Source organism: Ochlerotatus camptorhynchus, unplaced genomic scaffold, assembly GCF_037179485.1.
Source record: "Ochlerotatus camptorhynchus isolate MF236.1 unplaced genomic scaffold, CSIRO-AGI_Acam_v1.1 ptg000321l, whole genome shotgun sequence".
NCBI classification, from domain to species: domain Eukaryota; kingdom Metazoa; phylum Arthropoda; class Insecta; order Diptera; family Culicidae; genus Ochlerotatus; species Ochlerotatus camptorhynchus.
The window spans coordinates 139,346-157,820 of record NW_027040809.1 but is presented as its reverse complement, the minus strand read 5'-3'; the positions used below and the strand labels follow the sequence as shown (position 1 = coordinate 157,820).

The following is an 18,475-nucleotide window of genomic DNA, read 5'->3' as shown; positions in this document are numbered from 1 at the left end:
CTCTCGTGATACCAGGTGTGTTAAAACTACTGCAAAAATCTTCAAGTACTCACTGGCTGCACAATCTTATCAGGATATTTTTTTTAATACTTCAGGATGATCAAGTATTATTCCGAAGATCTTCAACTTTCCAACAATTGCAATACCGTCTCTTAAAGATTCTCTCGTGATATCAGGAGTCTCAGAAATTATTGCTAAGACCTTCAGGTGCTCATAGGTCTCCAAACACATCTCTGGATATTTTTTTTTTCTCCAAAACATCCTGGTTCAGTGACCACCCTGTTGTACGGTATTGAATACCCCTCGCATAGAGAAGCTAGCCACTCACTACCTACTACGCACTCCTCAGCAGACGTGACGGGAGACGACGAGAGCACGCAGCGATCGTCTCTCTCGCTCTTCCTCATCGAACCGTCATCGCCTGGGGACGCTTAGGTAAAATCTGCAACCGGATTCCTCAGTGAAGTGGTGCCAGATATATAGATATTTCTGTATTTATACAGATTTTTGAAGTCTCGTACAGACCTAATACCGGCTACAGACATTATACAAATATTTGAAACTTAATACAGATTTAGTACAGATTTTTACCAACTGCGTCCTGAAACCTAACATAGAATACACAAATTTTTTTTCGAGTGTGTGCATCTTGTTATTATTATGGTATGTTTCTAAAGGGAGCAAGCACACTGTACCAAACCACTGTCCTCTGTTCGAATGAAACCTGAAACCATTCAAATCGAAATCGCCTTTTCGGATGATAGCTGCATGACGATGATGACGGTTGTTTTGAAATCAGATGATTTTCCTCTCGAATACAGGATGAACATTGTTATGAAAAGGGCAGGGTCTTCGGTTGGGATGCAGAATGATAGTCATCTTAAATTGAAATGCATTTGGTATTGGTTCAGCCCCTTATCGCAAATCATTCAAAACGATGATGTAAATAATTCTGTCGAACGTCATTTGCTGCTCTGAGTAAACAAACGAGGTGGAAGCATAGCCATCGGTATCAGAGGTGTTACGAACATTGGTAAAGCGTGGAAACCATAAATATTCTATTTCGTGGTGGAGGAAGTTTCCTTTACCAACCAATAAGAGATTTTTGTATCCCTGATGAATGGTTGTTCATGGCTTTTCAATAAGGAAATGTAAGCAATCAAATTAATAATCTAATCGAAAACATTTTCATGTCATCCTATCCTTAAATTGTTGTCCTCTGAGCCCAGAATGTTTTACAGCCAATTTTCAAATAAATATCATCCTTTATTTGGAGGACAGTCATATGGATGCTCATTGCTCATCAGTTGATGACGAATTCAAGCACAAGGAAATCATCCAAAATTCGACAGACTATAGACGAGTGCATGGGTGAACTTTTGTTCATCTATTGAAAAAAAAATTTACACAACAGGGGGGCCCTATTTACTAAAAATGAACACATGAATAATGCTCGCGTAACATTTGAAAAGGGCCTATCAACTTTTGTAAATAATTTGCAAACCAAGAGCACTATCGGGAAGGGGATAATTTCCCCAACCCGATGGTGTTGTTAGTTTGCGTGGGCGTATTCGGTTCGCGCGAAAAAGGCTTAACAAGTTTTGTGTAGGAAAGTTGATAGGCCGGTTTCAAATGTCACGTGAGTATTATTCATGTGTTCATTTTTAGTAAACAGGGCCCCGCTGTTGTGTCACTTTTTGTCGAGTGAGTGAACTCAAATCCATCCGTGCACTCGTCTATTGTTAAAGGGCTCGAGCAATACAATAATGAGTCGAAGTATTGCGGATGTTTTAGTTCAGTGCACCTGCCAGATTTTGTTTTAATTACTACGGACCTGACCTCTTTGACGTTTAATCGTCTTCTCTTTTCTAGCACACGACGACGGCGAAGAAAGCTTTGTTCATCAATATAATCTATTTCCCTCTTGCTCGTGCATCTTAGAATTAGATTGTGCGCACCGAAAATTCAAAAAAAAATTTTAAATCTAGTTATTTTTTACCACCAAAATGCTTTTTAAGTTTTGACTTCGTATACTACTAAAAATAAAAATTGAAAAAAAAACACAAAAACGCACTTTTTTAAGTTTAAAAATGTTTATTTATTCAGTTTAGTGTGCGGCGAGCAATTGTATAGCCAAAATATATGTGGGAAATACGTAATCAGCAATTAGGCGAGACTCATACAGACTTTTGAAAAAATCATCTGGTATCCCTGCTTCAGTGAATGGCCAAACTTCACACCTGTCATAACATGCAGAATCGTACGGGACCTTTTCCCGTGGTTCTAACTCGTTACCTGACACTGAATTACGTTTTTGTTATCATCTTGTTCCAGGAAACATTCTTGAATCAGAATCAACTTCTCCGTTCGTACTAAATTCATCGAAGCAAACAAAATTTGCACACGCACACATATGCAGGGATGAATACCAAACACCTTATAAAACTGTGCGCTGATCGTGTTGCAGTTTCATTTTAGACAGTTTCAAATTTTAGAACTGCCGAGTAGCTTGAAACAATTTTGAAACTCAGTATTGCGGCTTTTATAAGAGTACAAGTTTATTGATATGTTTCCGCCCAGTTAATATTAATTTAAGGATAAGAATACGAATGATAAGTTTTCGGAGCTTATTACTCTTGGAGTAACCATGATCAAGCACCATGACAGGCCTGGTTTACTCCGAAGTTGCATTATGAACGGGAAGACACTATCGACTATGCTATCGCTTCTATATCCCGTAAATCAAACAATATCATTTTACCGTCACATTCTTCCAAAAGAAAAGCTAATCCCTCTCACTTCCGCCGCACCGCACAACTTAGTGACTTAGGAAATAGCAACCAATAAACGGCAATACTCACCATTATCCTTCCATTCCTCGACGCCGTAATCCGGCTTTTTGTTTGCTTTCCGACCTACAATCGTCGTCATCGTCATCATCGTTGTGGGGCCCCAGCGAGGTCGGTTGAAGGTACAGAAGAGGAGACAGAGACAAGAGCAGAACAATGATAAATGAATTGATACCTAATAATGTGTCTTTTCTTTCAAAAGAATCCATGATAATGGATGGGGCTGGGGAAGGTTCATTAGAGTTTCATTTAGACCCATCGACCGCAGGATGATGCTGAAGAATTTGAACGGAAAAAGGGTAAGTAGCTCAGTGGTGTCAGCATTTATCGGTTTTCGAACGTTCCATGCTCCCGGTAAAAGCTAATATTGATTGTCATCGACACGTCACTTGCGTCAACCTCAAGTCTGTGGCAATTAGGTGGGCTTATTTCCCAACTAGGGATAAGACTGCGAAAGCACATTCGGATAGGGAAACTTTCCGAGACAGCCGCTTTGTTTGGATTTCGGCGAGGGAGAATAATGAAGATGAAATATTTATACTCGTCTCGTCTTAAATCACAATTTCCACCCAACCAACAAAGTCGGTACAAAGGAAAACTTCGCAAACAGACTGCCATTCCGGGGAAATGATATTTCCATTCAATTCATCATTTCGCGGGAAAAGTCAAAGCGTCGTCGTATGTAAATATAATGAAGGGAAACCATTAAGGATTTCGGCAGCGGCAGCCAAATAAACGAATTAATGAGAATCAGCGACACCTCTTCTCTGCACTGGCTGGGACGATCGGTAGGACGGGAAATCAATAATTTGAAAAACTGGAATCGTGGGATCGTTTTGGCTTTATTTAATTTCCAACCCTGTGAAAAAGAAGCCCCGCAGGCGCAGGTTTCACCTTCATCGCGACTGGCATGAGGGAAAGAAATTGGGAACTCGAAAGGGCCACCGACACACGGCCTTCTCGGATGCTGAGTGGAGCAAAAAAAAAAAATGAAAGAGTGGAATTGGTAATGATGGTTGCTGGAGGCACCGCTTGCTGGGATGGACTGAACGCGAAGGGGAAAAAATCAAGAACCCACAACCAGGTGGGCAAGGAAAGGAATGATGATCGGTGTGAAGTGAGAATTTATTTAAAAATTTACATTTAAATTACCTTTTGATCGATTGTTATAAAGTGATTCGGTTGTCAATATTGTCGTAGGCGCTGGTATTTCTGCATTTAAATTAAATAGAAGAGGGAAAGAGAGAGAGAAACAAAATGGAAAAATGAGAGTGTGGTTACAATGGGTATCGGATATCGATTGGTTTAATGAAATTGGTTGAACTTGATCGATGTTTTTGTATTTTTGTTGTTGTGACGGTTTGTTTTTCAATTCGGGTAATTTAAAGGATGATGGTAGGTCGAGATTGTATGGATGAGTCGTTTCAAGCTGTAATCAAGCTTCCCAATAGCACAGTCTTCTCGCTACAGCACGTTCGGAGCTTAATTCAAAGTGTATTCAAGGACAAAAAGAAGTCGCTGCGTCTAAATAGAAACGGGTAAGTCTGACAGCTACCATATTTGAGAATGAATTGTCTGTTTTTTAATATATATTCATGAAAAAATCACGACTAACATTTGAAAATAGCCCAAAATGTAGAAAATTATTATAATTATTTTTTTTTTAATTGCATTAGCTTGAGAACGGCTAGACTTAGGAAAAAAGTTTTAATATGCAATGTTTTTGAAAATTATACGTAGAATCCAAATAAATTACTATTTTACTAAAAAATATGCAATTTCACCAACTTGTAAAAACCAACAAAAATTTCAAAAATTATTAATTTCTTTTTAAGAAAGTTACCAGCATACACTCTTCACCAAATATTAGGACATTTTTTCAGTTTTCTTGAAAAAAAAATATAAAGATCGAAGGGGGGGTGTTTTGAGATAATCATCGTTTTACATTTTTTAAATACTAATTTACTAAGTTTTTCTTTAAGTGTATTTTTTTTCGCAAAGATAATTTAACTACCTAAAACTTCTTTTCATATGCCATTTTGATCAGATCAATAGTTTTCAAGTTATGATTTTTTGAAAAAAAAAATAATACATTTTTTTATACGCCCTTTTCAAAAGTTACTCTGGAGGAAAAAATCATATTTAAATGAAAAATGCAACCATTAGTAGCAGCGAACACGTGAGAAATGTTTCATTCAAATCGGAAACACTCATGACCAACCGGTTTGCGTTTTGGGCTGGAAATGCTCTTTCTAGAACCATTTTCACTGGGTCGTCGTGCGGCATTCTTACGACGTGCCTAGCCCACAATAGTCGACAATTTTTTGCAATGTGGACGATGGATGGTTCTCCCAGCAGCTGGTGAAATTCGTGGTTCCTCCACGTTCCGTCATTCATCTGCACTCCACCGTAGATAGTACGCAACACCTTCCGTTCGAAAACACCAAGGGCGCGTTGGTCCTCCACGAGCATAGTCCAGGTCTCGTGGCCGTAGAGGACCACCGGTCTAATCAGCGTCTTGTAGACGCTGATCTCAGCGTCTTGTAGACGTCAACTTCGTGCGGCGGCGAAGTCCAAAGCAGGCACGATTCCCTGCCATAATGCGTCTTTGAATTTCTCTGCTGGTATCATTTTCAGCGGTCACCAGTGAGCCCAAATACACGAACTCATCGACCACCTCGATTTCGTCACCGTCAATCTGAACTCGGGGTGGGAGGCTAACATTGTCTTCCCTAGAACCTCTTCCTTTCATGTATTTTGTCTTTGATGCGTTGATGGCAAGTCCTATCCGTCTAGCTTCAGCCTTCAGTCTGATGTACGTTTCCGCCATCATCTCAAAGCTCCGTACCATAATGTCAATGTCATCGGCGAAGCCAAGGAGCTGGATGGACTTCCTGAATATCGTGCCACTCGTGTCTATCCCAGCTCTTCTGATCACACCTTCTAACGTGATGTTGAACAGCAGACACGAAAGTCCATCACCTTGCCGTAACCCCCTTCGAGATTCAAAGGGACTCGAGAGTGTCCCCGATACTCGAACAGCGCACATCACTCGATCCATCGTCGCCTTGATCAATCGCGTCAGTTTATCTGGAAATCGTCAGTTTATCTGCCATAGCTGATCTCGATCGATTGTGTCGTATGCGGATTTGAAATCGATGAACAAATGATGTGTGGGCACGTTGTATTCGCGGCATTTCTGCAGAACCTGCCGAATCGCGAAAATTTGGTTCGTGGTAGCGCGGGCACCCATGAATCCCGCCGTATTGCCCCACGAACTCTCTTGCAAATGGTGACAGACGGTGGCATAGAAATTGGGAGAGTACCTTGTAGGTGGAGCTCAGCAGTGTGATCGCGCGGTAGTTGCAGCAATCCAACTTGTCGCCCTTTTTGTAGATTGGGCATACGACACCTTCCATCCACTCCTCCGGTAATATCTCCTACTCCCAAATCTTGGCAATTACCCAGTGCAGCGTTCTAGCCAGTGCTTCACCACCGTATTTTAATAGCTCACTTGGTAGTTGATCTACACCAGTTGTTTTGTTGTTCTTCAGTCGACCGATCTCTTCAACAACTTCTTGAAGATCAGGGGCCGGTAGCCTGTCGTCTTCTGCGCGTGCTCCAAGGTCTGTTGCCGTGCCACCTTCGTTTTCTGCTGCTTCACCGTTGAGGTGCTCGTCATAGTACTGCTTCCACCTCTCAATCACCTCACACTTGTTCGTGAGAAGGTTACCGTCCAAGTCCTTGCACATATCGGCTTGCGGCACGTAGCCTTTGCGCGAACTATTTAGCTGCTCATAGATTTTCCGTGTGTCGTTTACGCGGTACAGATTTTTCATCGTCTCGCGATCTCGGTCTTCCTGCTGACGCTTCTTCCTTCGGAAAACCGAGTTTTGTCTGTTCCGCGCTTGTCTGTATCACTCTACATTCAATCTCGTGCGGTGTGGCAGCATTCTCGCCCGTGCTGCATTCTTCTCCTCTACTAACAGTTTTCATTCGCCGTCAAACCAGTCATTTCTTCGGTCCGGGATTGCAGTACCTAGTGCCGCTGCAGCAGTACCACCTATTGCTGAACGGATGTCCCTCCAGCCATCTTCAAGAGAAGCTGCACCAAGCTGCGCCAAGCTGCTCTTCCGTGGGTAGTGCAACTTCCAGCTACTGCGCGTAGTCCTGGGCAACTCCGGCGTCCCGTAGTTGCTCAATGTTGGGTCGCGGCGTTCGACGTCGACGTGTGTTATTCACCGTTGAGAGTTTTGAGCGCATGCATACTGCAACTAGGTAGTGGTCCGAATCTATGTTCGCACTGCGGTACGTGCGGACGTTGATAATGTCGGAGAAGAATTTCCCGTCGATTAGAACGTGATCGATTTGGTTTTCTGTGTGTTGGTCAGGTGATCTCCAGGTGGCTTTGTGGATATCCTTGCGGGGGAAAAAGGTACTTCGAACTACCATGCCTTGAGAGGCTTCAAAGTTCACGCATCGTTGGCCGTTGTCGTTCGATACGGCATGCAGGCTGTTTGGCCCGATTGCCGGTCTATACATTGCCTCCCGTCCTACCTGAACGTTCATGTCGCCGATGACGATTTTGACGTCCCGTTGCGAACAGCCGTCGTACACCTGCTCCAGCTGCGCATAGAACGCTTCTTTCTCGTCGTCGGGTCTCCCTTCGTGTGGGCAGTGCACGTTGATGATACTGTAGTTGAAGAAACGGCCCTTAATCCTCAACTTGCACATCCTCGCGTTGGTCAACCAACCAACCAATCACGCGTTGGCGCATCTTACCAAGCACTACAAAGCCGGTTCCCAGCTCGTTGGTGGTGCCACAGCTCTGGTAGAAAGTAGCCACTCGATGCCCGCTTTTCCATACCTTTTGTCTCGTCCAGCAAAGTTCCTGCAGTGCTACGACTTCGTAGTTGCGTGGTTGTAGTTCGTCATAGATTAACCTATCGCAACCCGGGAAGCCGAGCGATTTGCAGTTCCATGTTCCGAGTCTCCAATCGTAGTCCTTATTTCGTCGCGTAGGTCTGTGCCGATTGTTCCGATCCGTAATTCTTTCTTTAGTATTTGCAACTTCGTTTTTTTTTCCAGAGCGGCTTGTTGGGCCTGTCTCGCTGGGGGACCATCGTGCACAGCTCTGTTTAGAGTCCCACGCTGGCACTAGGACGGTGATCAGCCACTTCTAACATGGAGAACAGACGCCGTTTTGAGCCGCACCTCCATGATGAACAGACGCTCAGGTTTGGTGAAGCATTTCCTCTATCACCGTACTATGGTTACCGCGCCAGTGCACAAATTGAATTTAAGGGGGTTTCCATCAAAAACGCTTCATATCTTCACAAGTATTCGTCATACAAATTTGATGTTTTCAGCAAAGTTTCATATTTTTACAAGTACTACAACTTTGCTGAAGAAACTACTCTTCTATCTCTTTTGCGAAAAAAGTTTTTTTTTTATTTTTTTAATAGTATGCCATGACAAATATTGGTAATTGTCATAATATGCGCAATGTTTTTGTGAACAATTCTTCTGAAGACAGTTTTTGGATTAAGTCAACGGTTTGACCACAAAACAATTAAGTTCACCAAATTGGCATTTCCGACCACTGTGCAGTGTTCGCGTCGCACCTCTTCACTTTGCTATTGCCGGACTGGCAACATTGCCCAGGCCATGCCACCCAGCTGTGTCCATGTTTCAGCTGGTAGTCTTTTGTTATCATATGACTCGAGGAGGATGCATCATTCCCGGACAAAAGCTCTATAAAGCCACTGGTTGAGGTGATGAACCTAGCAAATTGAAATTCATTTCTGCCGATAAATTTGCAGGAAAGCTTATAATCTGGCAAGGTATTTGTAGCTTCGTACAAAAATACCAGATTCTCGTGAAAAACAAGACTATGGATTCCAAAATGTACAAGCAGGAGTGCCTAAAAAACGTATTATTCTGTTATTTAAGGCTCACAATGGACCTGTAAAGTATTGGCCTGATTTGGCAAGCTGCCACTACAGCGGAGAAGTTTTACAGTGGTATCGAGGTAACGGGGTAGATTTCTTCGAAAAAGACATCAATCCACCCAACGCCCTAAATTCCACCCAATTGAGAAATATTGGGTAGTTGTCAAACCGAAGTTGAAGGAGAGTGGAAAGGTGACTCGGGATACGACAGAGATGAAGCCATCAGAGTGTCCAAAATATGATTAGTGGTATTCCAAGAAAAGTTCGAGCATTCATCAAAACCAAATTCAAAACTATTTATAAAATAAATGTTTGTCCAGATATTCAATGACTAATAGTTTCCCTTAGAAAAAAAAAAAACCATACCCAAAAGATAACCCAAATGATTGAACTATTTGGTTGGGCGTATACCCTGAACACGTCGTTAAGCAAAATAACCATACACATTGTATTAGGGTTATCTGGTCGTTTTTTCAATGGATGTAACAATATTGAACACATGTCACTGTAATTTTGAAGATTATATTAATTCGCATTCACCATTTCCTGAGAGCTGAAGGAATTCGCAACAGCAAAAAAAAATCGGTTTAATGGATTCACAATTTAGCTCGAATTCCAACGCAAAAAAAAAACGCGGAATAAAGCAAACAGCAGGCATACTCCTTCCTAAAATCCTTTCCGAGAAGATCAATTCGATCGCAAACCCTTGTCCATAATTTTTCCGTAATCCCCACAGGGCATTACCAATATAAAAACATCTCATATTAAAACATCATCACCCCCTAAAAGTATAATGTATGTTCTGGTTTACCGCTCTCAAGCTCATTGTAAAAAGAGATTACCATTACAATAATAAAAGCGTTCGGCTCGGGTGTTTCCTCCCCCCTACCGACCAACCAACAATACAGCATCAGCAGGATAATGCTTTTCAACGACCACCGTTACGTTACACAATATATATTTTTTCATGTGATGAGCCAAGCGAGATTGATGGGGAATTGCTGTTGTTGATCACTCAGCCGAAAACTCATCTCACTCCCGTCATCCATCAGGACAGCGAAAATCGATTCGCACCCTAACCCCTCCGGTCTTCTACCAAGTTAAAAAAAGCCCACTTTTCGACTCCTCCGTGATCCGTAAAAAAATTAAAACATAGTCTATGATGTTTTTCGGTAGCACAGGACTTAGTTACCATCCAGCTTGATCATCCCATCCGTTTCGCCTAATGAGTTTTTCGCCACACATCGATACGAGCCGAAGTCCGATGGGCCGACGGTCCTAATTTTCAGCTGCATGTACTTGGTGTAGCCGCTGTTTCTGGACAAGGTTTCGAACTTATCGCCCGTCCGGGAGGTATCTGTTGGGGGAAAGAGATAAACAAAATGGAAAAAAATTAGACTTTTTGTGGTGATTTTGGAGCGAACATAACACACGCTCTCCCCGCACAGAGTAAAAGCCTTTGCTAAATAATTACACCGAACAATGCAGAATGAGATACGGTGCGCGGGTCCAGGGGAGGGTTTTTCCGGTCCAATAAATCTAGGGCAAAACAAGCCAATTACGGCTGCGGTGCGATGTAGAAGATTGATTTACTGTAAATTACCTGTCCGCTTCCTGGGAGACACGCTTGGCTGAAATCGGAGAGGAGGGCTCGAAACAAGGCCGTCAATTACTGTCCCTGTTGGACGATGAGAGTAATTCCTCAACCGGGAGAGACAGCCAGGCTATTAATTGCACGACATGATTGCTTTGGATTGATGCCAAAAACCTGCTGCCGATGCTCGATGAGGGCAGCGATACAATTGTAGAGAGCTTGAATGGTAGTGTTACAATTTTAGATTGTTGTACAGCATTAACAGTGGTGCGGAATCAAAGGAAGTAGAACATGCTCACTGTTCATTGGCGCCGGTGGTGTAGTGGTAAACGTGATTGCCTCTCATCCCAGCAGGCCTGGGTTTAATCCCAGTTGGCGCCGCCGGGATGTTCTGAGGCATAACATCTCTGATCACGCCTTCCTGAGTTTGATGGATCGATAGGTAGGGTTCAGGTGTGGGAGCTGCTGCCTCCCTGGCGTCGGTAACATTGGTGCGCTCAGCATGGAAAATAAGATCGACGGAAAACATACCAAAGGGGAAAAAAAAACTTCTAGTAAGACACCTAATTGCTAAATATCGGGAAGGGTGAGAAAAGGGTTTTGACCACCTTTTTTTAGAATGGTCTCTTGTGCACTAGTGTGCATATGTATTTCCTACTTAAGCTATAGCTTCAGATCCTGGCCTGCTGGAATGTTTCTGTTTGGAGAAAAGTTATTCAAGTGACCAAGACTTTACGGTAGATTTGCAGATTAGTTGATAATAATTTCACTACGTGGCGCTAGTGTACAAGTGAATATTAGTATCTATCTATTAATTATAATAAAAGGCCAGCGTTTAAGTGAAACGCACCTAGCCAACCAGACACAGGACCGGAAGCAACAGGTCACAAACCTCGACAGAGGCATTATTTTTTTATTCTTTTTATATTCATTGCGTATATTTTTTATTAAAGGGGACGCTAATAGATCTGATAGATAATCATGATCTTTGTCGACACTACTTATTTTTCTGAACCACAACAAATATAAAATGACAATTTGAAACCAATATTTGTGCCAACAAATAGCCGTAAAAAAAGTTATGCAACTTATTTCGGTCTAACCGTATTTAAGTAAAATTTAAGCCGAATAACATATTTTGGTTTATGTTCTTTAAATACAGCAGTTAAAAAACGATTAAGAAAGAGGAGATTTAACTCCCAACAGACTCAGTCAATCCATCACAAAAATATCCCGATAAAACAATCAACAGCCAAGAAATTTTTCACATCACCCAGAAAAATTAAATCTCTTTCAACTCTTTTGAAAATACATCAAAATCCAAGTCTCTCACTTCAAACGGCCTGGGTTCAATACCAGTTGACACCGTCGGGATTTTCTGAGGCGATTCTGATCGCGAAGTAAAGCCGGTAAGTCGGTAGGAAGGGTTCAGGTGCAAAAGCTTCCTCCCTGGCGTCGGTATCATAGGTCATCAATTCGGAAAACAAGATCGACGGAGAACAAATCATAAAAAAAGATTTTCACTAAAATTCTTATGATTTTCCTGAAGCTCATGAAAACGCCCCAAAATTATGAAATCCAATTCTTCATCATTTTTAAAACTCCCCAATTGCGACGTTCCTGTTATTTAATGCGCTTTCCTTATACTATTAAGGCTACTATGAAGATCACAGAACTTCCCTAAAATTCTCTTGACTTCCCAGAATTTATCCAAATATTTTAAAAGTTGATTCCATGCTTAGTTGCCTCCGCTTTATAAATGTTTTATAATCACTTTCTATCAATATAGTAGCTTTTTAAATAGTTTTTCAATGACCGAAAGCCACGATCTTGAATTCTAAAATGCAGTCAATTTTCAATTTCCGGCCTCTACACGTCGTTTACTTTCCGAGAATACTCATAGTGTGGAGTATTTGACAGTTAAAAAAAACCCGAAGTCAACATCTTTTATTTTGAAATGGCCTCTACACTTCATTTCCATTCCAAAAATACCCTTTTTAAGGTCTTGGATTCCAAAATGGTGCCAATCATGCCATATCATAAGGTTTTTGACAGTTTGTCAGAAACCGGAAGCCGCCAGCTTGGATTCTTACATGAAACAATAAAGCCATATGCGTCTTTCCACATATACTGTCCGTATTAATCGCCCTTTTGGAAGAATAGCTGTACATTGAATTTTCGCAAACTTCAATTCTTGTCTGAGAATCTAAAAAATATATCTGAGTACCGTAAAACGGGGTAGCTTTGATAGTTTTTTAAAGTATATTCTAAGTATTTTTTACAAAAATGAATGTTTTTCAAATTTTTATTTTTTAAAACAAGTACCGGGGATCCTAGAGTCAATTCGTTGGCAACATTTTTACCAGGATTTATTGCATTTGCACTATTTTTATTGTCTTATGACTGAACATCAAATTTTTGTTTCGGGGTTACTTTGATAACACTCGATGAAATTAGAAAACCATGCGAGAATTGCAAACAATTTTGATCAAGAAATAAGAAACTTTGAATGAGTATATAACTAGAAACATCATAAGCAATAAAAAAAATATTGAATTTGTCATGGCTATATAGGAAATACATTTAAACGGGGGAGGTAGCTCATCGATTCTTCCGGTTCGCCTCCTAGCATCGTGCTATAAGGTACCAGGCGATAACCAGGGTAGTTGATCGATAGCTCGATGACGTCATTTCGTTGGCGTGTGCAATGGGAAATTCTCATAGCAGGCGTTGACGATGGGACGCTGTCGAGTTGTTGAATAGCAACTATCGTGGTAACTCACCGATTACCTGTCGATCTGCCAAATTTGGAAAGACGTCTGCATTGAATTGTCTCATATAATAATATTCCGCCCACTATATCACAAGAAATTGCGAGTAGCTGAGTGGAATGGAGATAAGTTAAGCATTGGGTACAGGACCAAGTCTCCCCTGAGTGGTGCCAGAAGATGAGCGCAATAGAATCATCAAGTTACCATAAGGCACGGAATGAGACTATTGCATGACTGGGTAGTCAAAGTCTTCCATTCGTTAGTCATTTCAGGTGGATTAAAACAGGTTTAGGGTGGGCGTTGGCCAGATTTGGATTTTTCAGATATAATCCTAAATAGGACCTAGATTATTTAATACACTAGTAACCTCAACTTCTGTCACAATGTTTCATTGTGACTAATCAACACTCAATGGATAAAATATTAAATTTGCGGTAAATTTGAAAAAAACGAACTTGGAGTGTAGAGCGCACTGCCCACTGGACGATTCTGAAGCCTGACCAATTGAGTGGGTTACGGGTTTATTTGATTGTACGTCATTTCCAAGTTATATATAGATACATTCATACCATTGGCATTTTGTATTTGAGATAAGACAGAGACAGGATGCGAAGGGCCCGCTTAGGGAGAGCGTAACCCATGTTATGGCTTCCATTTATTAAATAGTTCAGATAGGCTGGAAATTATAGGTTCATGGTGAGAAAATGTACCATATGGTGCCCGTTCACTGATCAAAATAAGATTCAAATCGTCAGGCCCTGCCCTGGAATAAGGGGATTGACGATGATTTGTCAAGTTTCATTTTGCATTTGCATATAATTGTAAGTTTAGGTTTGCTTTTGTAATTGTAAGATAGATAGTTTGCCTCAATTTGCCTGTAACTAATGTTGGAGGGGTCGGCAGGGCTGATTACGGATCAAAACTAACATAACGCTAACACTGAAATGATCCCGAAACTAACGCTCATTCATTGCACTTTGAGTCATAAAGTAGTTTTATTTATTTTTCTACTAATCTATCTACACACTTAGTTTTTTCTACCGAGCTCGGCTGTGTGGGTCTCGGCGGGGAGGGGGTTTCGCTGAGATCTCGGCGGGAGTGACATTTGATTGCTGAGTCTCGGATAATGCCTTTTCTAATAATCTGCCTACGTTTCTTTTCTTTGTTATCTACTTTATCCCCTTTTTATTTTTCTGCTCTTATTTCCTCTTCTCTTCTTTTGTTTTGTTTGTTCACATATAACTAATACTAGTACCTCCTTGTTTTCTCTCTGATTTGTCTACTATGTCCCACCATCACTATGAGAGATGAGCTACCGTACTTGGTACACGCTCCTATACACTCCCAAAATAGTATGCCGTAAGTAAGTATATCACAGAGGCAACTAAAGATCTAGAAACAAAAACCGATAACGCTGAAGATAATGAGCTGTGGTGATTTATATGACTATATAGTATTATTTATTTATACTAACCTAAACACAACGTGGGGTGACCCAAATCCAAACGATCACTAACCAAAATAATAGACTTATCTTTTTTCAGCAGGTGTAATTTCGTTTAGTTCTGTTTCTCTCTTTTCAGCAAAACAACAACAAAAAAACCTCTATAACTCTTCTCCATTCTTTAAATGTCCTACTATCCCCTATAAATGTATTGGAAACTTTTGGGACTGTCTGTGTAAACAGAAACAGGCCTGCTAGTGGAAGAAGGTCGTTATGCTATACGGGCTAGCATAGGCCTACGGCCAGGTTTCAGTAGGTACACACTCGCTTAACGGCAGATTGGTTTACAGTAGTCGACCAGGGTGTGTGCTGATAAATAACAGAATTACAATTACATCATTATTTCATACATCAGCTTGAATTACGTTGATCGATATTACATTTTTTTGCTGTGCACTACACCAGCCAGCAAAGTTCAACAATCCATCGTTGCTTATGCCTTTGTTGTCGTTTGGAACCAGTTTTGCGAGGTAGGCGACGATTGTGCGTATTTCTCGCGTAACTTTTGAAAAGGACCTATTTCTAGCCTGAACAATACGTAAAGAGCAAATTGAAACATTGAACGTCGCGAAGGCCGAAGTAATTTTTCGTAGTTTTTAGTTTTCGGATTTGATTAAAAAGGTGCTCGTCTGCCTAGTGGCAAACGTTTTTGCTTACTGAGCAGAAGACCGTTGGTTTAGTCCCAAGCTTCTTCGCGTTATATGATCGTTAGGACATCAATTCAGCTTATCGTTTAACAAAACGAACCCTGCTGCAAACCCAACCCTCTTATCCAACATCCCAGTGATTCCTCGTGGAAGTGCAGAGGTGTTCTCGGCTTCCATCAAAGCGAGTGTCATGTCAACACAATCCTTCCCATTCCTTTCTTGACCTGTGTTCGGGCGTGGCCGGCGCTGGTATTGCCTAATTTAAGATCACCAGTTTTTACACATTGAGGATGATTGCTAGTCCCAAGCATCGTCTATTGGTTCTCTGTGTAATTACAGCTGATCTGGCAATAACAGAGTAGCAACCGTGGGCGGTCAATCAAGCTCAAGCTCAAGCTCAAACTCAAGCTATATAGGAAATACATTTAAAAAGTGATTGTTTAAGTTCCTTTTCAATCAGGCGAAAAACAAGAAAAATATTTTTTGGAGGTATCTGGAAAATATGTAAAACATACTGCAAAAAACTCCATACGATATCAAAGGTAATACCGTAAGCTACAAAGTGGAACCAATATTTCCGATTCGGAAATAGTGTTGAGTGAAAATTTAATCATTATATTCTACTTTCAAAGTAAAATATCAAAGATACCCCGTTTTACGGTATCTGAAAAATATAAAAAAAAATACACTCTAGCGGGGGAGATATTAGTTTTCACGTCGACGGAACAACAACGACGACATAAGCTCCAATTGGTAGAGCCGTACGGAGAATCGAAGCACGGGCATCGGACGCTGGGCGTGATTCGACTGGCCGAACGTTTCTTCACGATAGCGGAGTTTAGGCAGCTAATCGGCAAAAAGCGCACGCATTCCCAGACAACAGGAGGTAGGTCAGGTTATTGGAGAAGATTATTCCGATCCTAACTCCAATTGGCCATAGAGCCTTTCTTTAACTCTTGTTTTATCTCTGCTAGTGGGCTGGAGCACGTTTGGTCCTGCCGATGGAGCGAAGCGTAGTGACTCCGAGCACCTGCGGAGTTCCGTGCGGGCACCATTCCGATAGTCATCCAGTGATCGTTGCTGTCAGCAGAAGGGAAGGGAAGGAAACGAGTGTCTACGTGCAATAACGCAGCGAACGCTTTCGTGCACACTGAGACGGAGCACTGCTGGTCGTGATCCACACGGAAGTGGGTGGTGCCACACCAGGGACCCAACTAACAATTTTCACAATGTAAACGCTTTACTCATTTCATTTATACAGTCTCAAGCTGTATTCAAACGTTATACGATATGAGGAAACCTTTACTCAACCTCTATACAAGCAAATTTGGCGAACTTAGTCAGCTACTTAGGCTGTTGAGAAGCTCTTATTGCAGATCCATTAACGCTTCTATACAGCTGTTATCCTGCTGTTTAGTTGTGTGTGAACTTGAAAATCACTACACAGCTTTCTCTTGAAGCCGGGTTATGAAGGAATTTATTGAGTTTATTTTGCTGTGAATCAAATTAATCGAAATTAGTTACAAATCATCACCAAATTATTCAACGGAACCTGGAATCGAACTCGAGACGACCTCATTGGCAATCCTTGACACTACCAACTGTGCTACGCCAACACTTTGAACTTATGTAAACAAATCAACATTCCCTTCTACAACAAAATCGCTGAGTAGAGGCTTTATAATAGTGCACATGAATCACTTTTCTCGACTAGTTATAAAAGAGCAGAGTAAAAGCTGTAAAACTGCACACGTCTAAAAATAAATCTAGTTGACTGTGAAAATGCTTCCGAAGTTGCTCTAACACAGTTTATAAGCTGAGTACAGGTTGTTTAGTTGTTGAAAAAGCACTTTTGATGTTTATGTTATTCAGCAAGAGTTGTTGGTTGTGTAGAAGCCATCAAATGAGTAATATATTCACTTTGTTAGCTTTGTTTTGCAGCTACAAGTGGAAAGTTGATTGGTGTGTGCATAGAAGTGACATTAGCGTTTATTGGCTGATGTTATTCAGTGCGACTGACAAATTGAATAACGGTTGTGAGAAAGTTGAGTAAACGCTCTCCAAAACTATTTTGCTAGCTTTTGTTTGTAGCTGTATCTGCAGCTTCTTTTCAGCTACTTTACAGCACAACGCTGGAAAAGTTGGCTTACAAAGCTGAAAATGTTAGTTGGGGAGCCCGGTTAGTCGGTGGACTCGCAGGAGCAGGAAACGGAGGATACGAGCGCCTATGGGCAATGGCAAGGTCAGCGCCAACGGGCACATTCGAGCTGAGGAACCGTACGCTTATGTGTAGTGGCATATCGGTACTCAAGGAAGCCTTTCGAGTAGTACGCCACGACCAGGACACGGTGCGTTGCCGGTCGGGACACGACAGCAAACTCAACCACACCAGAACAACAAAGCATGTGCACCCCTAAGACAGATAATTTTAAGTAGAAGTGTAATAGAGAAAACAGGCATAGTAGTATGGTGAGGAGTTAGCACATTAGATGACTCTCTCGATAATAAAATCACTTAATACGATACGCTGAATTCAGAGCGTAAAAATGTTCCAAAATTATGTCGAAAAGATAAGAAAAAAGTTGCCAACTGGACTCGAACCTCGAACGTAGTGATTAGCAGCCCTGCGCTTTCTCCACTGCTATCTCCATGCTTTGGAATATGAATAGGATAAAAGCAAATAAGACGCGCTCATTTCCTCTCATACTCGATTTCGTATGCTGTCTCAGCTGAACGGGAATTGGAGATAATCATGGCAAGTCTGTGCGTCGTTCTACAATGTTATAAATAAAAAGCTTGCTGGTAGCCAAGATAATTATATCACAAGTAAACATTTCTCACGTAACATTTGAAAAGGACCTACATCCAAAATGTAAACAAGCCAGAAAATTAATTTTATATATTTTCCGCCACTATTTATTGCAATTCATAAGGAATTGAATAATTTTATTGAAGGTTCAATATAACAATAGTAACATAGTTTAAAACATCAAAAAATGCGAAAAAAAATTCAAAACTACATGAAAATCGATAACAAAATAAAAAAAATATATAAATTTTTGACAATATTTTTTGTTTTCTAAAAATATTGGGAAAAATTATCAAATCTCCAAGAAAATCGGTTTCTTGCTTAGATTCTTGACAAAAATAACGTGTAAA

The 18,475-nt window shown here is 41.1% G+C and overlaps 1 protein-coding gene across 1 annotated transcript in view; it reads right to left on the bottom strand.

The window, feature by feature from the left end:
* Positions 1 to 18,475, bottom strand: part of LOC135707868 (lachesin-like) — a 113,088-nt gene that overhangs the window by 24,845 nt on the left and 69,768 nt on the right. Inside the window, exons 4-6 of the mRNA XM_065229769.1 lie at positions 9,993 to 10,157; positions 4,002 to 4,061; positions 2,862 to 2,915 (exon numbers count right to left, since the gene is read on the bottom strand). Of these exons, the coding sequence (XP_065085841.1) occupies positions 2,862 to 2,915; positions 4,002 to 4,061; positions 9,993 to 10,157 (279 nt within the window). The remainder of the gene's footprint in view (positions 1 to 2,861; positions 2,916 to 4,001; positions 4,062 to 9,992; positions 10,158 to 18,475) is intronic.